Source organism: Oncorhynchus nerka, linkage group LG19 (genome assembly GCF_034236695.1).
Source record: "Oncorhynchus nerka isolate Pitt River linkage group LG19, Oner_Uvic_2.0, whole genome shotgun sequence".
Classification (NCBI taxonomy): domain Eukaryota; kingdom Metazoa; phylum Chordata; class Actinopteri; order Salmoniformes; family Salmonidae; genus Oncorhynchus; species Oncorhynchus nerka.
The window spans coordinates 16,380,053-16,405,909 of NC_088414.1; the positions used below are offsets into that span (position 1 = coordinate 16,380,053).

The window sequence follows — 25,857 nt, forward strand, 5'->3', positions numbered from 1 at the left end:
ATTTTTTAATACATTTGCAAACATTTCTAAAAACCTGTTTTCACTTTGTCATTATGGGGTTGTGTGTAGAAGAACATTTAAAAAAAAAAAAAACTTTTAGAATAATGCAATAATAGAATAATGCAATAACAAACGTAACAAAATGTGGAAAAAGGGGTCTGAATACTTTCAGAACTTTCCATCAATTCACAAGAGGCTGAATGTATCTCACCGGAGAAAGCATCCGAGTGAAACAGTGCCCCTCGGTCTTATTCGGTCTGGTCAAAAAGAGTATGACATTGTTGCATTGAATGCAATGGAAGCCAGCAAGCATTTAGCCTCCCTTGATTAAAAAAAAGTATAAAATAGCCAATCAGCAGTGAGCTCAACATTGAAATGGTCCTGGCGCATCAAATAATAATAATAATAATTTACAACTGAAAAAAAGTGTCAAGGGAAGCCCGTTTGGATTTGGCTTTACACCAATCACATTAAAAGCAAACTGTCATTGACAGAAAACGTAAATTGTTGCATCTGGTTGTGTTGTTAAATTGTCCCTTTCCTAAATTAGCCATGGATGGAAATAGGGATTTGGACTTGTGGTTTTACTTAATTCTCCCCTCTGGCCAATGATTGTAAAGATGATTCTGATCCAGCCATAAATTCATACATTGTGTCCCTTGCCTGAGAGGATGGAAGTTCAATATTCTCTACAAGTATGGTAAGCCGACATGTTTTTTTCTACTTGCACACAGAGAGCAATCAGAACCATTAACAGACATATTTAACTTACGTTGATTGGACAATTGTTTTTGGGTGATTTGATGTTGGAATGTTGAAGTTGAAATGTTGCTGGAATAGTGGAGGCAATGCCTGTTTTCTTTGCAGCTTACAGCAATTGTCCATGATTCTAAATCAATAGTTGTTTAGAAGTCTGAAAATGTCAGAAACATTAACTTACTTGACCGTGCTGTAGGTCATGCAACTGTTTGTTACACATGCAAAATGCTTTGTGGACTTCATTGGCTAGAGGTTGCTCTTCGGTTTTGTGATGAAAGAAAGGTGTGGTTGAATTTATTCTGCCACTGTGTCTGCTTATTGTCTCAGCCTTAGGCCTATATATCAAAGTTTCAAGGCATATGTACTAACAGAGTTTAGTGCAAACAACAGAATTATCAGAACACAGGATGTATTATGGCTTTTTTGGGGGGCTTGTCTTCCCCATTAATTTTAACCATGCACCACTACTGGACCTTATTAGAAGGATGATATTCTCCTTGTTTCTACTGTAGATATGCAAATTCAAAATGTTTTAATTTTGCGGTTGCTAGTGAAATTTATAAAAACATTGTGGGGATAAAATCACTTTATATTTTCGCGGACCCCTGGACTAGACCGTGTCATTGAATAATTAAAGATGCAGTCGTGACTAAACTCACCATGGCTAAGGGGTTGGTCTGACACTCTCTCTCCCTCCTGATCTCATTCTCAATGGACTCCCTGATGGCCATCTTACAGGCCCTCTGGCAGATCTCTGTCAGGTCAGCCCCAGAGAAACCATTGGTCATCTTGGCCAGGAAATCCAAGTCCACATCCTATAATCAGACAGGGGTGGAGGGAGCATTAAAACTACTTCCAGACAAAGATCAAAACAGTAATGGGATTATAAAACACACAGCAATTTCCATATCAACAACTTTTCCACAAACAATCAATACCCATTACATGAAGCCAGCCTGGAATAAAGACATTTGATAAGCCCTAACCCCACCCCTCAAATCAGAACATGCTGACTGAGGTTGGAGAAACAGTTCAGTCAGCACAATGTCAGCACATGGCCAAATACACATAGATGCTTGCCTTGGCGATGGGTGACTTCCTGAGGTTGGCGTTTAGGATGTTGATGCGGGACTTCTCATCTGGCAGGGGGATGTAGATGAGCTGGTCCAGTCTTCCGGGCCTCAGGATGGCCGGGTCGATGATATCAGGCCTGGTACAGCACACAGTTTAGTCATTAAAAACTTAGACCCTACATTTCTACACAAACCATTGTACACCTCATTATACGCTACCTTATTGTCCACCTCAGATCTAAGTGCATTCAACTAAGGTAGGGGAGACTACAACATATGATAATTGCAAGTAAAACCTTCATATTTTTTTTTTACAAAAAATTGCTTCTAGCATCAACCACAATGCTAGAAATGTGTTTTTAACACTAGAACCGCTAAAGCAGTCATTTGGACTGCTCATTCATTTTGATTGACTTTTCCTAAATAAGTCTATATCGACGTTAGGATCTTAATATCACTAAAAGAACTTGAGTTATAATCGGTTTTAGGAGAAAAATGACATTATGAGACGTTTCCAATCCTCCCCCCGACAATAAAAAAATATTTATTTAAAAAAAGTCCTGCTCTACTCCTTCTCCCAACAGTTGATAATCACCCCTATAATTGCCTCAAACTAAATCTAAAACTATACCGAAGCTATTTTCACACAACACACTATATATATTTTTATTTTACCATTATTTATCTTGGTAAGTCAGTTAAAAACATTCTTATTTTCAATGACGGCCTAGGAACAGTGGGTTAACTGCCTTGTTCAGGGGCAGAACAACATATTTTTACCTTGTCAGCTCGGGATTCGATCTTGCAACCTTTCGGTTACTTGTCCAACGCTCTTACCAATAACCACTAGGTTACCTGCCACATACAAAAAGTATGTGGACACTATTTCAGCCACACCGTTGCATAATTATGTAATCACCAATTGTGAATGAAAAACAGGGCGGGCCATTCTATTGATTTGATCTATTCTAATTATCTCAAAATGCTATATACCCTATATCAGTCAACCAAATTTAACCTGAACCTACACCTCCAAGGCCCAAGCGCAAAAAAAGAGAACGGTGCACACTGACCACCTGGTCAGTGTGCACCGTTCTGTCTTTTTTGCGCTTGGGCACCTGCCCTCGCCACCAACAAATGATACGGTGAGACAGGAGAGAGGAAAGGACTGCCCCATTTGGATAGAACAAGCCGCTGACAATGCCACAGGACGATAATCAGCACAAAATGTCATCAGAGGCCCTACATTTCAAGCAAAGAAAATAGATCAGCAACGCACTCACCAGCTTTGGTTGTTTATGTGACTTGGACATGCTCCAACTTATGTATTTGCAACTTATGTACAGTCGTGGCCAAAAGTTTTGGGAATGACACAAAAATAAATTTTCAAAGTCTGCTGCCTCAGTGTCTTTAGACATTTTTGTCAGATCTTACTATGGAATACCGAAGTATAATTACAAGCATTTCATAAGTGTCAAAGGCTTTTGTTGACAATTACATGAAGTTGATGCAAAGAGTCAATATTTGCAGTGTTGACCCTTCTTTTTCAAGACCTCTGCAATCCGCCCTGGCATGCTGTCAATTAACTTCTGGGCCACATCCTGACTGATGGCAGCCCATTCTTGCATAATCAATGCTTGAAGTTTGTCAGAATTTTTTGTTTTGTTTGTTTGTCTACCCCGCCTCTTGAGGATTGACCACAAGTTCTCAATGGGATAAGGTCTGGGGAGTTTCCTGGCCATGGACCCAAAATATCAATGTTTTGTTCTCCGAGCCACTTAGTTATCATGTTTGCCTTATGGCAAGGTGCTCCATCATGCTAGAAAAGGCATTTTGTCTCTCCAAACTGTTCCTGGATGGTTGGGAAAAGTTGCTCTCGGAGGATGTGTTGGTATCATTCTTTATTCATGGCTGTGTTCTTAGGCAAAATTGTGAGTGAGCCCACTCCCTTGGTTGAGAAGCAACCCCACACATTAATGGTCTCAGGATGCTTTACTGTTGGCATGACACAGGACTGATGGTAGCGCTCACCTTGTCTTCTCCGGACAAGCTTTTTCCAGATGCCCCAAACAATCGGAAAGGGCATTCATCAGAGAAAATGACTTTACTCCAGTCCTCTGCAGTTCAATCTCTATACCTTTTGCACAATATCCATTTGTCCCCGATCTTTTCCCTGGAGAGAAGTGGCTTCTTTGCTGCCCTTCTTGACACCAGGCCATCCTCCTAAAGTCTTCGCCTCACTGTGCGTGCAGATGCACTCACACCTGCCTGCTGCCATTCCTGAGCAAGCTCTGTACTGGTGGGGCCCCAATCCCGCAGCTGAATCAACTTTAGGAGATGGTCCTGGCACTTGCTGGACTTTCTTGGGCGCCCTGACGCCTTTTTCACAACAATTAAACCACTCTCCTTGAAGTTCTTGATGATCCGATAAATGGTTGATTTAGGTGCAATCTTACTGGCAGCAATATCCTTGCCTGTGACGCCCTTTTTGTGCAAAGCAATGATGACGGCACGTGTTTCCTTGCAGGTAACCATGGTTGCCAGAGGAAGAACAATGATTCCAGGCACCACCTTCCTTCCAGGCTTCCAGTCTGTTATTCGAACTCAATCAGCATGACAGAGTGATCTCCAGCCTTGTCCTCGTCAACATTCACACCTATGTTAACGAGAGAATCACTGACATGATGTCAGCTGGTCCTTTTGTGGCAGGGCTGAAATGCAGTGGGAATGTTTTTTGGGGATTCTTTGCATGGCAAAGAGGGACTTTGCAATTAATTGCAATTCATCTGATCACTCTTCATAACTTTCTGGAGTATATGCAAATTGCCATCATACAAACTGAGGCAGCAGACTGTGAAAATTAATATTTGTGTCATTCTCAAAACTTTTGGTCATTACTTTATGTACACGCAGACCATGTAAGCACGAGCTGACAATAATTGGCTATTTATGACTGCAGTCAGATACATAGTCTTTCTATAAACTAGGGTACCAGTGAGAATGTCCTACATTGGACAACTTGTTACAGTTGCTCATCGATTGTTCCAAGATGGCATAGCAGTTCAGACGTCTTTTGTCCTCGTCTTGTCCCGTATATATATACACATTTACAACTTTTTTCGCATACCTTTTTATATATATATTTTTATTTTCCATAAACTCATCTTCAAAACACTCTCCTGCAACCCGCCTCACCATTTTATATTTATAATTTTTTTTTAAAGTATTATTTACCTCAAATCTGTAATCCTCCATAGAAGCTAACCAGAAGCTAACCAGAAGCTAGCCAGAAGCTAATCCAGAAGCTAATCAGAAGCTAGTTAGCTTCTTTACTGGCTAATCGTTAGTATTCAGCTAACCACGGTTTGTGGTCATCAGCTATCCTTTAACTCGAAAATCTATCGCCAGTTTTGTACGGCGCGGCTCGGACCGGAATATACCGGACCTATTTTTCTCTCCATGTCCCTGGATTTCAACCGCTATCTCTGGACATTCATACCTGGATCTCCCAGCTAGCTAGCTGCTATCCGTGTGACTATCGGCTTTCGTCGATTCCGGAGCAAACATAAATTATTCCGGAGCTAGCCAGCTGAAGAGTTCCATCAATCACTCCTGGGCTACAATCACCTATCTGGACCCATTTTACTGCCAACACGGAGCCCCACCGGGCCTTCACAACTGGACAACCGACGTTATCTACCCGAAGGAGTTATCCGGCTGGCTCCTCCGCCGCGACGTAACCAGAACGCCCATCTGCGGTCCGCTAACCGTTAGCTGTCTTATCGGCTGCTATCTGAATAGACCTATCGGACAATTTTTTTTTCCTTGGGCCTCTATATAACTATATCAAAACAATTTTTGGTGTGATTTGGATTCATCCCCTCTACCACAAGGAACACCACTAATCCTACAAATGGAAACGCACGAGGTGGCTAATAACAGACCTCCATCCTATGCTAGCTTGCTACCGATGGCCCGGCTAGCTGTCTAAATCGCCGTGACCCCAACCAACCTCTCTACTCACTGGACCCTTTTGATCACTCGACTAAGCATGCCTCTCCTTAATGTCAATATGCCTTGTCCAGTGCTGTTCTGGTTAGTGTTTATTGGCTTATTTCACTGTAGAGCCTCTAGTCCTGCTCACTATACCTTATCCAACCTATTAGTTCCACCTCCCACACATGCGATGTCATCTCCTGGTTTCAATGATGTTTCTAGAGACAATATCTCTCTCTTCATCACTCAATACCTAGGTTTACCTCCACTGTATTCACATCCTACCATACCTTTGTCTGTACATTATACCTTTTTATCGCCCCCCAGAAACATCCTTTTACTCTCTGTTCCAGACATTCTAGATGACCAATTCTTATTGCTTTTAGCTGTACCCTTATCCTACTCCTCTGTTCCTCTGGCGATGTAGAGGTGAATCCAGGCCCTGCAGTGCCTAGCTCCACTCCTATTCCCCAGGTGCTCTCTTTTGATGACTTCTGTAACCCGTAATAGCCTTGGTTTCATGCATGTTAACATTAGAAGCCTCCTCCCTAAGTTTGTTCTATTCACTGCTTTAGCACACTCTGCCAACCCGGATGTTCCAGCTGTGTCTGAATCCTGGCTTAGGAAGATTTTCATTCCAAACTACAACATTTTCAGACAAGATAGAACTGCCAAAGGGGGCGGTGTTGCAATCTACTACAAAGATAGTAGGACAGAACTCTGCAGGCTATCCAGGTCTGTACCCAAACAATTTGAACTTCTACTTTTAAAAATCCACCTCTCTAAAAACAAGTCTCTCACCATTGCCGCCTGCTTATAGACCACCCTCTGCCCCCAGCTGTGCTCTGGACACCATATGTGAACTGATTGCCCCCATCTATTTTCAGAGCTCGTGCTGCTAGGCGACCTAAACTGGAACATGCTTAACACCCAAGCCATCCTACAATCTAAGCTTGATGCCCTCAATCTCACACAAATGATCAATGAACCTACCAGGTACCTCCCCAAAGCCTTAAACACGGGCACCCTCATAGATATCATCCTAACCAACTTGCCCTCTAAATACACCTCTGCTGTCTTCAACCAAGATCTCAGCGATCACTGCCTCATTGCCTGCATCCGTAATGGGTCAGCGGTCAAACGACCTCCACTCATCACTGTCAAATGCTCCCTGAAACACTTCAGCGAGCAGGCCTTTCTAATCGACCTGGCCAGGGTATCCTGGAAGGATATTGATCTCATCACGTCAGTAGAGGATGCCTGGGTATTTTTTTTAAATGCCTCCCTAACCATCTTAAATAAGTATGCCCTGGCATACATTCAAGAAATGTAGAACCAGGAACAGATATAGCCCTTGGTTCTCCCCAGACCTGGCTGCACAAAAACATCCTAGGGCGTTCTGCATTAGCATTGAACAGCCCCCGTGATATGCAGCTGTTCAGGGAAGCTAGAAGCCATTATACACATGCAGTTAGACAAGCCAAGGCTAGCTTTATCAAGCAGAAATGTGCTTCCTGCAACACTAACTCAAAAAAGTTCCGGGACACTGTAAAGTTCATGGAGAATAAGAACACTTCCTCCCAGCTGCCCACTACACTGAAGATAGGAAACACTGTCACCACTGATAAATCCACCATAACTGAGAATTTCAATAAGCATTTTTCTACAGCTGGCCATGCTTTCCACCTGGCTACTCCTACCCTGGTCAACAGCACTGCACCCCCCACAGCAACTCGCCCAAGCCTTCCCCATTTCTCATTTTTCTTTTTCCACTGCAAATCTACCATTCCAGTGTTTTACTTGCTATATTGTATTTACTTTGCCACCATGGCCTTTTATTTGCCTTTACCTCCCTTATCTCACCTCATTTGCTCACATCGTATATAGACTTGTTTATACTGTATTATTGACTGCATGTTTGTTTTACTCCATGTGTAACTCTGTTGTTGTATGTGTCGAACTGCTTTGCTTCATCTTGGCCAGGTCCCAATTGTAAATGAGAACTTGTTCTCAACTTGCCTACCTGGTTAAATTAAAAATACATTTAAAAAGTAATTCATAACAAATCAGCAATAGAAAATCATATCATTACATTAAGATAAGCTATATTCAATACAATTATCAAGTTGATTTAAAACCTGTGTTTAACTATGGTAACCAACTATGGTTGGTGTCTTGACAGATTTGTCCAAAATCGTGTGACATAAAACATGTGTGACAGAGTGTGCCAAACTGTCATCTAGGCACAGGTTGGGTTCTTTGAAGAATCTCAAAAATATTGTTTTTTTTAACACTTTTTTTGGTTTGTACATGATTTCATGTGTTATTTCATAGTATTGATGTATTCACTATTATTATACAATGTAGAAAATAGTAAAAAATAAAATACATTGAATGAGTAGGTGTGTCCAAACTTTTGACTGGTACTGCATGTCACCAATAGGCCTAGTAAATGTACCATTAATTCCCCCTCATTTGGTTACATACATTTCTGTTAATGCATGTATTAAGTACGTCCATTTACCATTCTCATTCTCGGAGTAGAAACATTTGCAGAGTTCACAACCTGCTACACTTGTGAGAAACAAGTTTTTGTTTATTTCATAACCATTACGAGTTTTGCCAATCTTTTGTTTGGATTGCTTCGTGAGTGAGCATGTGTCTGTTTTTTTTGTCCTGATAACGTTGAGGGAGCATGCATAGAAGTTAACCTATCTGGCCTGCTGCATGCAAATGTGGGAAAGTGCCCATTTGGCAATGCCTGATTTCTTATTGTCTTAACTAATGATAGTTCCTCAGTATTTGGAAGATCTTTCCAACACTCCTGGCCTCGATAATCACCGAGCAAAGATCCCATATATACAGTTGAAACATTTTTTTTTTTAAATAACTGTCTGTCCTGAGCTCACTGGTGCAGGAAACTGAAGGCCCGGAATAGGCTAGTTGATACAATGCTGCAAGTTCACTAGGGACAGCTTCAAGCGTATCCAGTTGTTGATTTGATAAAATGTTGCACTTCACTAGCAATAGCTCGTCAAGACCGATCGAAAGGGAGTCAGGCGGAGAAGAGAGATGGAGATTGAAAGAACCTGAATTTATCACAATATTGTTTTATTTGTCAGCTTTAGGCCCATGTATTTTACTTAGTTGACGATGGAAGTTATAGGCCTACTCCTGCATTGGCCTATAGCCTATCTCTGAGTTCTATGCACATTTCTTTAGCTAGCCAATGGACTGCCTTATGGCAGTGCCTGGTGCTCTCGCCTTTGTTGAATTTGAATCTTTAGATTTGTATCATTTTCCTTCAGATTTTTATGCTTAACCACGTGACAATGATTGAGAAACGTTATTATTGAAATTAAACTGTTCCACGAAAACGTGCATGTAAAAATATTCATAACTTTTATGTAGAAAATGGTAGGATAAATTGTAAGCTTCCCTCAAGTTCAAACTCACAAGCTTTACTACAGTATAACACCTATTTAAAAAAAATGGTGAATGTGCAAGTGCGTGCAAGCCTATGGATATCAAAGGCCCGTCCAACTGATTAGTTCTGTTGCTGGCCTGAAAGACAGTTGTGCCTGGATCCATGTTGGATCTAATAACCCTAGCGAATTGATGTTAATCATCTGTTGTCTGCTTGATTTACAGCAGGATCTTGTTAGATTTAACAGACAAAGCATCAAGGTAATTAGTTAATGTTTTCATATGTTTTTGTCCCTCGGATTGGACACCAAATCTACAGTGCGCAATTGTGTAGGTTAGACTACCGCACAACACCCAACGCTATTCCTATGAATTATTCTGGACATAATGACAAGAATTTACATAGCCTAGTGGGCTTATTCACAATATTATCTGGTAATGAAATAACATGACACATTTGTTTTGTTTTCCGTGTTAGACCTGCAATTTTAAACAATACACGTGGCTTGAAGTAGCCTACATGAACTTGAATTTGGAGCTCAGAAATTCAAGTACTAGAGTAGGCCTACCTTGAAAATAAGACAGTTACGCAATTTGGTGCTTGAAAAAGTTTAGGTAATTGTAGCCAATTAATAAGTTCTCCTGCTCCTGAACAGAAATATAAAAACAACATGCAACAGTTAATAATGAACTCAGTCAATTGAAATACATTCATTTAGACCCTAGTCTATGGACATGACTGGGAATACAGATATGCATCTGTTGTTCACAGATACCTTAAAAAAAGGCAGGGGAATGGATTTTTAAAAAGGCAGTATCTGGTGTGATCAGTTGCCTCATGCAGCGAGACATCACCTTCGCATAGAGTTTATCAGACTGTTGATTTTGGCCTGTAGAATGTTGTCCCACTCCTCTTCAATGGCTGTGCAAAGTTGATGATATTAAGGGGAACTGGAACACGCGGTTGGACACGTCGATCCAGAGCATCCCAAACATGCTCAATGGGTGACATCTGGTGAGTATATGCAGGCCATTGAATAACTTGGACATTTTCAGCTTCCAGGAATTGTGTACGGATCCTTGTGACATTGGGCCGTGCATTATGATGCTGAAACATGAGATGATGGCGGCGGATGAATGGCATGACAATGGGCCTCAGGATCATAGTATCTCTGTGCATTCAAGTTGCCATCGATAAAATGCAATTGTGTTCATTGTCTGTAACTTATGCCTGCCCATACCATAATTCTGCCACCACCATGGGGAACTGTTAACAACGTCAGCAAACCGCTCGCCCACATGACGCCTTGATGGTTGGGGTATTCATTTGGATTTTGACTTTATAAAAAGATGCTGTCCCCGCATTCCAACAAAGGCAAAGGCACTACACAAATAAAATTGATTGAACAATTGAAGTCTTTTTAGTGTTTTGTTTTTACAGATAACCTACAGTAACAAACTAATACAATTGCTATTGTGTTATTTGTAGAATTATTATTATTTTAAATTCTAATGTTACCTAAAACCTTCATAAACACAACATAATTATTATTTTTGTGATAGCATATACAGAATGTATTATACTGATAACAAGTTCAAACAGGTGCCATTAATACAGGTAACGAGTGGAGGACAGAGGAGCCTCTTAAAGAAGAAGTTACAGGTCTGTGAGCCAGAAATCTTGCTTGTTTGTAGATGACCAAATACTTATTTTCCACCATAATTTGCAAATAAATTCATTCAAAATCCTAAAATGTGATTTTCTGGATTTTTTTCTCTCATTTTGTCTGTCATTGTTGAAGTGTACCTATGATGAAAATTACAGGCCTCTCTCATCTTTTTAAGTGGGAGAACTTGCACAATTAGTGGCTGACTAAATACTTTTTTGCCCCACTGTACATTGTTCGATGTTGCAGTCTGAATGACTGCTCATAAGCTTAAAGGGCCCAGCCGCTCTAGTGTTAAAAACCCAATTAGTGAGAATAACATTGTAGTAGAATGAGCGGTTAAGAGGGCTGACCTGTTGGTGGCACCGATGATGAAGACGTTCTTCTTGCTGGACATGCCGTCCATTTCTGTCAGGATCTGGTTGATGACACGGTCGGCCGCTCCGCCACCATCACCCACGTTACCCCCACGTGCCTTGGCGATGGAGTCCAGCTCGTCAAAGAAAAGCACGCAGGGGGCGGCCTGGCGAGCCTGAAACATAAGAGGGCTTAGGAGGGTACAATATAGGTTTTGCAACAGAAAATCGAGAATAAGCGGTTTCTTGGACAAGTTAAGGTTGGTCCCTCCCATTTCAGTAGTTTTTCTTCTGTTTATGCCTAATAAACACCTCCCAGGTTTCACATTTACTAACCATCTTTGTGTATGTGTAACACAACAATGAAATACCATACAATCAATAAAAACATTTAAAAAACGTTTTAAATACATGTAAATATGAGGTTAGAGGGATCTGAAAAGCCATGATAAATCGGTTTAGCCTTACCTTGTCGAAGATCTCGCGGACGTTGGCCTCGGACTCTCCAAACCACATGGTGAGCAGCTCAGGACCTTTGATGGAGATGAAGTTGGCCTGGCACTCGTTGGCGATAGCTTTGGCCAGCAGGGTCTTACCACAACCTGGGGGCCCGTAGAACAGCACACCCTTGGACGGGGTCATGCCGAACTTCAAGAACTTGTCTGGGTGCTCCACTGGGTACTGAAGAGAAGCGCAGACCATGAAGGTTAATCAAGACCCACTTCAGACAAGCAAAACTAACCAGAGAAATTAACTGTACTCTTCACTCTCTATTGATAAAAAAAAATCAACAAATGACATATTAGCTTTTATGGCATATAAAGCTAAATCTTAACAGTAATGTACCCATGACTATAACATGGCTTACCTGTACAAGCTCCTGGAGTTCCCTCTTGACGTCCTCCAGACCTCCGATGTCCTCCCAGCTGATGTTGGGCACCTCAACCACCGTCTCTCTCAGGGCTGAAGGGTTGCTCTGGCTTAGAGCCCACTGAAACACAACACGCATACAAATCGGTTAGTTTTGCTGGTTAAGAGATTCTCTGATACAACTGGTTATAATGCTTACTGGTCACGTTTTGGGGCGATAACTTAAGCATAAAGTGCTGTCCTCAGATCATTAGAAAAAAATACAATTGCTGGATGCTGCAGATTTACATAGTGACGAAAAACAAAGGTGAATAAAGTGCTTTGTGCTAAGCTACTTTGAGTGGTGTGTGTGTGTTAAAGGAGAAAATAATCCAGTTCCTTACTCTGAAGTCATCCATGGTGACAGCCAGGGAGCTCATGACCTCGGCGTCAATGGTTTCGTCCTCCAGGTCGATGAGATCCATCTTCTTCCTGATGGCCTGCAGGGCGGCTTCAGAGCACAGAGCGGCCAGGTCAGCACCCACATGGCCGTGAGTCTGATTGGCAACCTGGAGGACACAGATAGACATGGTCACACATACAGTGGCGATACAGACACAGAATCAATATGGCAGTGAGTTAACCCACTCACTACTTTTAATTCCACTTTGCACACACACAAAATGGTGATGGTGAGTTTCATTGACAACCTCACTCTGTAAATGACAGTAATGCTATACACACACCTGCTCGAGGTCCACGTCGTCGGACAGTTTCATGTTCTTGGTGTGTATCTGGAGGATCTCCAGTCTGCCTGTGGCATCAGGGATGCCGATGTCCACCTCCCTGTCAAAACGCCCTGAGGAGCGATGTCACACAGTGAAGGTCAGTCTCACTTATCAGCATAGAAATAGATTCCATTTTATTTCTTTATTAACATCAACCCTGCTGATTCACAGCTAGTACTGACAAAGAAATCAACATTGGATGAAGATTTTCATCAAATATGGTATATCAAATATAAGAGGCCTCCGACAAACTCAGAACTAAACTGTTACATTCTAGGTCTACAAGTACATTGAGGGATCGTACCAAATCTCCTCAGGGCGGGGTCAATGCTGTTGGGCCTGTTGGTGGCTGCCATGACGATGACGTGAGCGCGCTGCTTTAGGCCATCCATGAGTGTGAGGAGCTGGGACACAATGCGCCTCTCCACCTCACCGTGTGTCTGCACAGGACAACATAAAAAGGTTAATGACATTCTCGGTTGACCCTAAAGTCCCTTTCTCACGACGATGCCGTTCACGCCAATTGCAAAATATCGTCCTGCTGCAATCCGTCAATTACTTATTCGGAACAGGTTCGATTTGGGTCTTTTCGCATGCGAAAATAAGCTGTTGATCAATATACACTGAACAAAAAAATTAATTAGGCCCTAAATTATGGATTTCATATGACTGGGCAGGAGCGCGGCCATGTCCACCCACTGGGGAGCCAGGCCCAGCCAAATAATGAGTTTCTACCCTCCAAAAGGGCTTTATTACAGGCCGGTCGGCCATACTGCCAAATTCTCTAAAATGACATTGGAGGTGATTTATTGTAGAGAAATTCATATTCAATTCTCTGGCAACAGCTCTGGTGGACATTACTGCAGTCAGTATGGTAATTGCACGCTCCCTCAAAACATCTGTGGCATTGTGTTATGTGAAAACTACACGTATTAGAATGACCTATTGTCCCCAGCACAAGGTACACCTGTGTAATGGCCATGCGGTCAGCTTCTTGATATACCACACCTCAGGTGAATGGATTATCTTAGCAAAGGAAAACATTTCACTAACAGGGATGTAAACAAATTTGTGCACAACACTGAGAAATAAGATTTTTGTGCATATGGATAATTCTGGGATCAACACTTTGTTCAGTATAAATTGTTATCTGGGACAATGCCAGTGACAGGCCGCTCACTGCTACTGGATGGATCGTTGTGTGAATGAACAAATGTATTTATTTCTATGCCTGTTTTTTACATTTGCAATGCATCGGTGCAAAAATGTATTAATTTAGCCGAAGTAATCACATCACATTTAAACTCCCCGCCTATATATTATAGGCGGCCAAAGTGAACCTAGGCCTTTCCTACTCACTTCTCAGTAGTTGGTATTCAGACTTACCTTGTGAAGGTGCTTAACGGGATTCGCATGGGTGGTTTCCCTTGTGCGCAATGAATAAATGTAATGCAACTGCTGAAAACCCTCCCACTTGCTGGCCAACAGTTTTCATTCAATAGGGTTTTCAGTACATTTATCTTAAGACATCCCTTTAAATACGGTGTACCTTTTAGTTTGAATTTAGTCAACTCAATAAAATTTATCGAGAAAATGGGTTCAGAATATTAAGGACCAATTAAAGAAAGCCATCTAAACATATTTGTCTCTGTTTCAACATCAATTTGGTAGATAAAAAAAAGGGGGTTTACGAATCATAAAAAACAGGTTTAAGAGCCTTTATCCACAAAAGAAAGAAAATTGAGGTTTGGTTCATTCTGAAAATTGCCACATTTCTTCAACCCTGGGTCTCGACCCCGCCCTGTGCAACTGGGTACTGGACTTCCTGACGGGCCGCCCCCAGGTGGTGAGGGTAGGTAACAACATCTCCACCCCGCTGATCCTCAACACTGGGGCCCCAAAAGGGTGCGTTCTGAGCCCTCTCCTGTACTCCCTGTTCACCCACGACTGCGTGGCCACGCACGCCTCCAACTCAATCATCAATTTTGCGGACGACGCAACAGTGGTAGGCTTGATTACCAACAACGACGAGACGGCCTACAGGGAGGAGGTGAGGGCCCTCGGAGTGTGGTGTCAGGAAAATAACCTCACACTCAACAAAACTAAGGAGATGATTGTGGACTTCAGGAAACAGCAGAGGGAACACCCCCCTATCCACATCGATGGAACAGCAGTGGAGAGGGTAGTAAGTTAAGTTCCTCGGCGTACACATCACAGACAAACTGAATTGGTCCACCCACACAGACAGCATCGTGAAGAGGGCGCAGCAGCGCCTCTTCAACCTCAGGAGGCTGAAGAAATTCGGCTTGTCACCAAAAGCACTCACAAACTTCTACAGATGCACAATAGAGAGCATCCTGGCGGGCTGTATCACCGCCTGGTACGGCAACTGCTCCACCCACAACCGTAAGGCTCTCCAGAGGGTAGTGAGGTCTGCACAACGCATCACCGGGAGCAAACTACCTGCCCTCCAGGACACCTACACCACCCGATGTCACAGGAAGGCCATAAAGATCATCAAGGACACCCAAGCCACTGCCTGTTCACCCCGCTATCATCCAGAAGGCGAGGTCAGTACAGGTGCATCAAAGCTGGGACCGAGAGACTGAAAAACAGCTTCTATCTCAAGGCCATCAGACTGTTAAACAGCCACCACTAACATTGAGTGGCTGCTGCCAACACACTGACTCAACTCCAGCCACTTTAATATTGGGAATTGATGGAAATGTATGTAAAATATATCACTAGCCACTAAACAATGCTACTTAATATAATGTTTACATACCATACATTATTTATCTCATATGTATACGTATATACTGTACTCTATATCATCTACTGCATCTTTATGTAATACATGTATCACTAGCCACTTTGAACTATGCCACTTTGTTTACATACTCATCTCATATGTATATACTGTACTCGATACCATCTACTGCATCTTGCCTATGCCGCTCTGTACCATCACTCATTCATATATCTTTATGTACATATTCTTTATCCCTTTACACGTGTGTATAAGGTAGTCGTTTTGGAATTGTTAGCTAGATTACTCGTTGGTTATTACTCCATTGTCGGAACTAGAAGCACAAGCATTTCGCTACACTCGCATTAACATCTGCTAACCATGTGTATGTGACAAATAACATTTGATTTGATTTGATGTTGGAAGATTAGTGTATATATAATTATAATTAGGGAGACTAGTGTACAATAATAGTAGGCTACACCCTCATCTATTGCCTGCATTAACCATGGAACTTTGTGATGACACAGCCAATTATTACGCCACGAGTTGGGGTCAAACTGTTACGGCTTGGTCTTCGCGCCACTCCATAACGAATTAATTAGTCTACATGAGTGTATATATATATATATATATATATATATATATATATATTTATATATAATCATCAACTGTTACTAATGACCCTCAGCAACAACCACATATATATACAGTGGGGCAAAAAAGTATTTAGTCAGCCACCAATTGTGCAAGTTCTCCCACTTAAAAAGATGAGAGAGGCCTGTGATTTTCATCATAGGTACACTTCAACTATGACAGACAAAATGAGAAAATCAACTGTGGGAGCAATTCAAAATGATCACAAGAACGGTGAGCAAAACTCCCAGAACCACACGGGGGGACCTAGTGAATGACCTGCAGAGAGCTGGGACCAAAGTAACAAAGCCTACCATCAGTAACACACTACGCCGCCAGGGACTCAAATCCTGCAGTGCCAGACATGTCCCCCTGCTTAAGCCAGTACATGTCCAGGCCCGTCTGAAGTTTGCTAGAGAGCATTTGGATGATCCAGAAGAAGGTTGGGAGAATGTCATATGGTCAGATGAAACCAAAATATAACTTTTTGGTAAAAACTCATCGTGTTTGGAGGACAAAGAATGCTGAGTTGCATCCAAAGAACACATTTACATTTACATTTATGTCATTTAGCAGACGCTCTTATCCAGAGCGACTTACAAATTGGTGCGTTCACCTTAAGACATCCAGTGGAACAGCCACTTTACAATAGTGCATCTAAATCTTTTAAGGGGGGGTGAGAAGGATTACTTTATCCTATCCTAGGTATTCCTGAAAGAGGTGGGGTTTCAGGTGTCTCCGGAAGGTGGTGATTGACTCCGCTGTCCTGGCGTCGTGAGGGAGTTTGTTCCACCATTGGGGGGCCAGAGCAGCGAACAGTTTTGACTGGGCTGCGCGGGAACTGTACTTCCTCAGTGGTAGGGAGGCGAGCAGGCCAGAGGTGGATGAACGCAGAGCCCTTGTTTGGGTGTAGGGCCTGATCAGAGCCTGGAGGTACTGAGGTGCCGTTCCCCTCACAGCTCCGTAGGCAAGCACCATGGTCTTGCAGCGGATGCGAGGTGGTGCTTCAACTGGAAGCCAGTGGAGAGAGCGGAGGAGCGGGGTGACGTGAGAGAACTTGGGAAGGTTGAACACCAGACGGGCTGCGGCGTTCTGGATGAGTTGTAGGGGTTTAATGGCACAGGCAGGGAGCCCAGCCAACAGCGAGTTGCAGTAATCCAGACGGGAGATGACAAGTGCCTGGATTAGGACCTGCGTTCTCGCCACGCCACCTGGTGAGGACCTGAGAGACGGGCGGAGATGCCCAACTCGGAGAGTGGAAGCTTCCTGTGTGAGGCAGGGTCGTACTCTGCGGATGTTGTAGAGCATGAACCTACAGAGCGGGCACGGGCCACCGACCTTGATGTTAGTTAGGGCAGTGTGACAGACAGGGTGTTGTAGCCAGGATCACGCCAAGGTTCTTAGCGCTCTGGGAGGAGGACACAATGGAGTTGTCAGGACCGCTCGGCTGCCCGGAGCCCTGTTCTGTGAGCTCGCAATGAGTCGTCGAGCCACGGAGCAGGAGGGGAGGACCGAGCCGGCCTGGAGGATAGGGGACATAGAGAATCAAGGGATGCAGAAAGGGAGGAGAGGAGGGTTGAGGAGGCAGAATCAGGAGATAGGTTGGAGAAGGTTTGAGCAGAGGGAAGAGATGATAGGATGGAAGAGGAGAGAGTAGCGGGGGAGAGAGAGCGAAGATTGGGACGGCGCGATACCATCCGAGTAGGGGCAGTGTGGGAAGTGTTGGATGAGAGCAAGAGGGAAAAGGATACAAGGTAGTGGTCGGAGACTTGGAGGGGAGTTGCAGTGAGGTTAGTGGAAGAACAGCATCTAGTAAAGATGAGGTCGAGCGTATTGCCTGCCTTGTGAGTAGAGGGGGAAGGTGAGAGGGTGAGGTCAAAAGAGGAGAGGAGTGGAAAGAAGGAGGCAGAGAGGAATGAGTCAAAGGTAGACGTGGGGAGGTTAAAGTCGCCCAGAACTGTGAGAGGTGAGCCGTCCTCAGGAAAGGAGCTTATCAAGGCATCAAGCTCATTGATGAACTCTCCGAGGGAACCTGGAGGGCGATAAATGATAAGGATGTTAAGCTTGAAAGGGCTGGTAACTGTGACAGCATGGAATTCAAAGGAGGCGATAGACAGATGGGTAAGGGGAGAAAGAGAGAATGACCACTTGGGAGAGATGAGGATCCCGGTGCCACCACCCCGCTGACCAGAAGCTCTCGGGGTGTGCGAGAACACGTGGGCGGACGAAGAGAGAGCAGTAGGAGTAGCAGTGTTATCTGTGGTGATCCATGTTTCCGTCAGTGCCAAGAAGTCGAGGGACTGGAGGGAGGCATAGGCTGAGATGAACTCTGCCTTGTTGGCCGCAGATCGGCAGTTCCAGAGGCTACCGGAGACCTGGAACTCCACGTGGGTCGTGCGCGCTGGGACCACCAGATTAGAGTGGCCGCGGCCACGCGGTGTGGAGCGTTTGTATGGTCTGTGCAGAGAACACCATACCTACTGTGAAGCATGGTGGTGGAAACATCATGCTTTGGGGCTGTTTTTCTGCAAATGGACCAGGACGACTGGTCCGTGTAAAGGAAAGAATGAATGGGGCCATGTATCGTGAGATTTTGAGTGAAAACCTCCTTCCATCAGCAAGGGCATTGAAGATGAAACGTGGCTGGGTCTTTCAGCATGACAATGATCCCAAACACACCGCCTGGGCAATGAAGGAGTGGCTTCGTAAGAAGCATTTCAAGGTCCTGGAGTGGCCTAGGCAGTCTCCAGTTCTCAACCCCATAGAAAATCTTTGGAGGGAGTTGAAAGTCTGTGTTGCCCAGCAACAGCCCCAAAACATCACTGCTCTAGAGAAGATCTGCATGGAGGAATGGGACAAAATACCAGCAACAGTGTGTGAAAACCTTGAAGACTTATAGAAAACGTTTGACCTCTGTCATTGCCAACAAAGTATTGAGATAAACTTTTGTTATTGAACAAATACTTATTTTCCACCATAATTTGCAAATAAATTCATTAAAAATCCTACAAAGTGATTTTCTGGATTTTTTTTCTAATTTTGTCTGTCATAGTTGAAGTGTACCTATGATGAAAATTACAGGCCTCTCATCTTTTTAAGTGGGAGAACTTGCACAATTGGTGGCTGACTAAATACTTTTTTGCCCCACTGTATATATATATATATATATGTGGTTGTTGCTGAGGGTCATTAGTAACAGTTGATGATAGACTGTTGCTAATTACCCTCAGCAACAACCACATGGCCATGACTGCGTTTACAGAGGAAGCAAATAAAGTTAAACGAAACAATGTGATTAAATGGAATGATAATGTAGGCTATACCAACTGAAAGGAACTAACAGTAAATTGGCAGTTCAATATGTGTTGTTATTTGGCCTACTGATGGTAGATACTGATAGTGGCTAATAACTAACATGATAGAAATAGGAAAGAGAAATTTGGGGTAGTCTATAATTAAGACATTCGAGAGTGCCCATCCCTGCAAATTAAAAAGGTTGTACAATAACAATTCTGCACAATGGCACAGCATTTCATAAACTTTACTGTGGGAAAGTTGATATGCTTTCCGTTTCTGCCATATTACGGTTTCACGTGTAAATAGATTAAGGTCAAATATATCTAAAAAAAAGTGTAATTTATATTTACAATTTTATTTACAACCAAAACGGATGACTCATTTACCTAGCTCTTATCGATAGATCTTATTGTTATTTCTATCTGAAAAAAATTAAGTAGATGCTTTTTCCACTTCCACCTTTCCACTACTCATGGTTTCCTCACGCATAAAGGTGGTGGAAATAAGTCAAGGTCAGAATGCGGCATCTGTAGACACCTCCTCCACACCTTTATTTATTTGATCTCCACCCCCAAATAATTGCACGCTATTCTCATGCTTAAGTTAAAGATCAGAATGCGCATAAAGGGAAAAGTGCAGTAAGGGAATTACGTCCCATTTACGTGCGCTTAACTTGGGTCGGAATCAGCTTCCATTTCCATTCAGAAAGGTTCCTGAAATACAGTACGTTCAGAAAGTATTCATACCCCTTCACTTATTCCACATTTTGTTGTTACAGAATAAATTAAAAATTGATTTAAAAACATATTAAACAGTAAACCATAATTACAAAGTGAACACGTTTTTAGACATTCTTGCACAATTATTGAAAATGAAATATATATAATTTACATAAGTATTCACAACCCTGAGTCGATACATTTTAGAATCACCATCATTTGGCAGCGATTATAACTGTGAGTCTAAGTGCTTTGTACACCTAGATTGTACATTATTCTTTAAACAATTCTTCAAGATCTGTCTAGTTGGTTGTTGATCAGTGCTAGACAGACATTTTCAAGACTTGCCATATATTTTCAAGCCGATTTAAGTTAAAACTAACTAGGCCACTCAGGTACATTCAATGTGGTCTTGGTAAGCAACTCCAGTGCATATATGGCCTTGTGTTTTAGGTTATGGTCCTGCTGAAAGGTGCATTTGTCTCCCAGTGTCTTTTGGAAAGCAGGCTGAACCAGGCTTTCCTCTAGGATTTTGCCTGTGCTTAGCTCTATTCCATTTATTTTTATCCTAAAAACTTCCCTAGTCCTTACCAATGACAAGCATACCCATAACATAATGCAGTACTCAGTGATATGGTGTTTGCCCTAAATTAGAGGTCTTCACGGATGCAACAGCCCCGGAATTCGGAGGTCAATTCGGACTTTTATCTCTGATCTGGTTTGGGTATGATATAATTGCCACGGGTAATGTGTAATTCAAATGTATTTACCGACTGGACCCGATTAGACCTGTCCTCTGTTAATTTAGTGTTTGTGTGATGAGAACGGCGCAAGCTTGTTATCGGTGTCAGTCAATTGAAACTCAATAAAACATATAGCTTATGTCCAGCTGAAACTGGTTCTGGCTGCTCACCTCATGTGCCCCTGCTGGGAGGGAGAAAAGAAAAGGAAAAAGGAGCCTGGGCCTAGGCTACTGTTGATTGCGAAGATGGAGTCCGTATTCTTTGAAGTAAAACAAAAAGTTAAAGAATAAAGAGTATAGTGAAAACAAGCTAACAAGGGGAATGTCCTCTGGAACAAGTTTTAATATTGTAGAGGACAAAGATGAGAAGAACGTTGGGTGAGGCCAAATGGACGGTTTGCAACACACTTTTCAGGTTTGATGCAACTTTCTACCATTTATTTATTAAGTATTTATTATCAATTGTTTATCCATTATTATTGTAGGCCTATTTAATCATCTAAACCTGTCCTTTAAATAGCCTATGCAAAAAGTTACATTTTGTTCAAATTTATGTGTTGGCTAAATTAAGTTAGAACTGTCTTTTTTTATATTGTGCACTCTGTATTTAGTTTAAGGCCTGTTGTAAAATAAATAGCATTAACCTATTGCTGTCATTTGCTTACAGTATGCAATTGCCTTTCTTGGTAATAGCTGCAATATAGGTCTGTTCCAAACGTGTTTTCACCATTTTGCGATTTGTACACTGGTGTGGAGGACCTTCTGTTTTACACTGCCCTGGCTTGTGCAGTGAACTGTAACAGTGAGATAGTGGTCCTGACAGAGGCTGGTCCACCCATCTGATGTGATGGCCAGCTTTGGCACGTCCTTCAGCTCAGTGATCACATTGGCCTTTTCTACACCATACCAGGCAGGAATGAATGTGTCACTGAGGTAACTCCTGGAGGGAGGGGTATATTTGGGGTTGAGCTCCTTGCCCATCTCCCTATCATTATTTAATTATTGTGTTGTGTATTGTGGAGTGACGGGACTAACATACAACCCTTACTACTACTACTACTATACTACACTATCCTAAAAATGAATACAACTCAATATACAGTTTAAGTCAGAAGTTTACATACACCTTAGCCAAATACATTTAAACTCTGTTTTTCACAATTCCTGACATTTAATCATAGTAAAAATTACATATTGGGTTAGTTAGGATCACCACGTTATTTGAATGTGAAACATCAGAATAATAGTAGATAATTATTTATTTCAGCTTTTATTTCTTTAATCACATTCCCAGTGGGTCAGTATTTGGTAGCACTGCCTTTAAATCGTCTAACTTGGGCCAAATGTTTCAGGTAGCCTTCGACAAGCTTCAAACAATAAGTTGGGTGAATTTTGTCCCATTCCTCCTGACACAGCTGGTGTAACAGAGTCAGGTTTGTAGGCCTCCTTGCTCGCACACACACACACACACATACACATACACACGTGTCAGTTCTGTCCACAAATTTTCTGTAGGATTGAGGTCAGGGCTTTGTGATGGTCACTCCAATACCTTGACTTTGTTGTCCTTAAGCCATTTTGCCACAACTTTGGAAGTATGCTTTGGGTCATTGTCCATTTGGAAGACCCATTTGCGACCAAGCTTTAACTTCCTGACTGATGTCTTGAGATGTTGCTTCAATATATCCACAATTTTCAATTCTTCACGATGCAATCTGTTTTGTGAAGTGCACCAGTCCCTCCTGCAGCAAAGCACACCCACAACATGATGCTGCCACCCCCGTGATTCAAGGTTGGGATGGTGATCTTCGGCTTGCAAGCCTCCCCCTTTTTACTCCAAATATAACAATGGTCATTATGGTCAAACAGTTCTATTTATGTTTAATCAGACCAGAGGATATTTCTCCAAAAAGTTTCATCTTTGTCCACATGTGTAGTTGCAAACCGTAGTCTGGCTTTTTTATGGAGATTTTGGAGCGGTAGCTTCTTCCTTGCTGAGTGGCCTTTCAGGTTATGTCAATATAGGACTTGTTTTACTGTGCATATATATACTTTTTACCTGTTTCCTCCAGCATCTTCACAAGGTCCTTTGCTGTTGTTCTGGGATTGATTTGCACTTTTTGCAATTTTTTTCCTGAGGTCTTGGCTGATTTCTGTTGATTTTCCCATGATGTCAAGCAAAGAGGCACTGAATTTGAAGGTAGGCCTTGAAATACATCCACAGGTACACCTCCAATTGACTCAAATGATGTCAATTAGCCTATGAGAAGCTTCTAAAGCCATGACATCATTTTCTGGAATTTTCCAAGCTGTTTAAAGGCACAGTCAACTTAGTGCATGTAAACTTCTGACCCACTGGAATTGTGATACAGTGAATAAGTAAAATCATCTGTCTGTAAACAATTGTTGGAAATATTACGTGTGTCATGCACAAAGTAGATGTCCTGACCGACTTGCCAAAACTATAGTTTGTTATAAGTTTGTTCTCCTTTCCCCCTTCTGATGACCAGGTGGCGAATCGCATCTCTGCATGTCTGGCAGACATATCAGTGTGGATGACAGATCACCACCTCAAGCTGAACCTCGGCAAGACGGAGCTGCTCTTCCTCCCGGGGAAGGACTGCCCGTTCCATGATCTCGCCATCACGGTTGACAACTCCATTGTGTCCTCCTCCCAGAGCGCTAAGAACCTTGGCGTGATCCTGGACAACACCCTGTCGTTCTCAACTAACATCAAGGCGGTGGCCCGTTCTTGTAGGTTCATGCTCTACAACATCCGCAGAGTACGACCCTGCCTCACACAGGAAGCAGCGCAGGTCCTAATCCAGGCACTTGTCATCTCCCGTCTGGATTACTGCAACTCGCTGTTGGCTGGGCTCCCTGCCTGTGCCATTAAACCCCTACAACTCATCCAGAACGCCGCAGCCCGTCTGGTGTTCAACCTTCCCAAGTTCTCTCACGTCACCCCGCTCCTCCGCTCTCTCCACTGGCTTCCAGTTGAAGCTCGCATCCGCTACAAGACCATGGTGCTTGCCTACGGAGCTGTGAGGGAACGGCACCTCAGTACCTCCAGGCTCTGATCAGGCCCTACACCCAAACAAGGGCGCTGCGTTCATCCACCTCTGGCCTGCTCGCCTCCCTACCACTGAGGAAGTACAGTTCCCGCGCAGCCCAGTCAAAACTGTTCGCTGCTCTGGCCCCCCAATGGTGGAACAAACTCCCTCACGACGCCAGGACAGCGGAGTCAATCACCACCTTCCGGAGACACCTGAAACCCCACCTCTTTCAGGAATACCTAGGATAGGATAAAGTAATCCTTCTCACCCCCCTTAAAAGATTTAGATGCACTATTGTAAAGTGGCTGTTCCACTGGATGTCTTAAGGTGAACGCACCAATTTGTAAGTCGCTCTGGATAAGAGCGTCTGCTAAATGACTTAAATGTAAATGTTAACAAGAAATTTGTGGTTGAAAAAGTTTTAATGACTCCAACCTAAGTGTATGTAAACTTCCGACTTCAACTGTATACTGACAGACCATTACCTAAAGTCCTTGAACTCCACTGTTGCAAAGGGGTGTGTAGGCCTTTCACTATGAACTTGGTCACAGCTAGATGGAACTCATTCACCCTCTCCTCAGTCATCCTCCCACTAGCTGCCAGCGTGAAGGGGCTTTGGGCTTGTCTTTGGCTTGGACCAGCGGTAATGGGTACTTTTGATCATGAACCCATGTTGGCAAAATTTAGTTAACTCCATGTGTGGGCTCTAGGCTGCTAGCAAACATACCTAACGTAGACAAGAGACGCACAACGAGCTAGGCAGTCGAAAACTGTGCATTTCTCTGCCTGTACATTATGCACTTTCGATAGATGTTGGGACAGATTGCTTGTAAGGGCGGGAAAACGAGCAAAAGTATTGTTGCACCTTTGGCATTGATTCTGGTGTAGTGTAACCACACCTTTGAACGTTTAGCTCTCTCTGCCATTGTCACTAATTAAGAGCATGGTCTTTCTTGTGTGTGTGCTGTATCTTCTGGATTGGGAATAGTGAAAATGCATCATAGACAAATGTCTTATTCTTATTGCAAATTAGAAACGGTTGGTGAGACGAAATGTGCAAGATAACGTTTATGTAGCAATAATAAATAGGAAATGTATTTTCTTAATTTCTCCAGTACCGAAAGCAGAACCGATAACGTCGGAGCTTATTGATTCTACGGTCTTTCATAATTTATCCCTGGGGCCCGTTTAATACCGGGTTTCAGTACCTATCCCTAGATACACCTGAGCTCAATTTCGATTCTCATAGCAAAGGGTCTGAATACTTAAGGTATTTATTAATTTTTTATAAAGTTGCAAACATAAAAATAAAAATGTATTTTAAAAAACTGTGTTTTCTGTGTCATTATGGGGTATTGTATGTAGATTGGTGAGGAAAACAATTAATTGAATCAATTTTAGAATAAGGCTGTAACGTAACAAAATGTTGAAAAATCAGACAAAGATAACTGTAGGCAGCAAGCGTCATGATAGTCAGCATATGTGCAAGGAATTACTGCAGTGCCATTCAATCCTGTTCCTTGAGACCCACCAGGCATGCAGGCTTTTGTTTCAGGGCTGCAACCACACACACGATTCAACTAAAGAAGTTTGTGCTGGGCTACAAAAAATGCCTACACACCCTGTGGGCCTCCAGAGTCACGTTCAGAAGGGGACAATGTTCAAAAATGTATCTTCCTGTTTCACTCAAAACCCTTTCTCCCTAATGAACATGACTCCAGAGTAGGAAGGAAGAACACCTATA

General features: G+C 42.8%; 1 protein-coding gene across 1 annotated transcript in view; it reads right to left on the bottom strand.

The window, feature by feature from the left end:
- LOC115101111 (transitional endoplasmic reticulum ATPase-like) overlaps positions 1–25,857 on the bottom strand; it is a 68,206-nt gene that overhangs the window by 6,194 nt on the left and 36,155 nt on the right. The window contains exons 9-16 of the mRNA XM_029620321.2: positions 13,219–13,354; positions 12,873–12,985; positions 12,531–12,695; positions 12,146–12,268; positions 11,746–11,958; positions 11,275–11,453; positions 1,840–1,969; positions 1,419–1,574 (exon numbers count right to left, since the gene is read on the bottom strand). Coding sequence (XP_029476181.1) covers positions 1,419–1,574; positions 1,840–1,969; positions 11,275–11,453; positions 11,746–11,958; positions 12,146–12,268; positions 12,531–12,695; positions 12,873–12,985; positions 13,219–13,354 — 1,215 coding nt within the window. The remainder of the gene's footprint in view (positions 1–1,418; positions 1,575–1,839; positions 1,970–11,274; positions 11,454–11,745; positions 11,959–12,145; positions 12,269–12,530; positions 12,696–12,872; positions 12,986–13,218; positions 13,355–25,857) is intronic.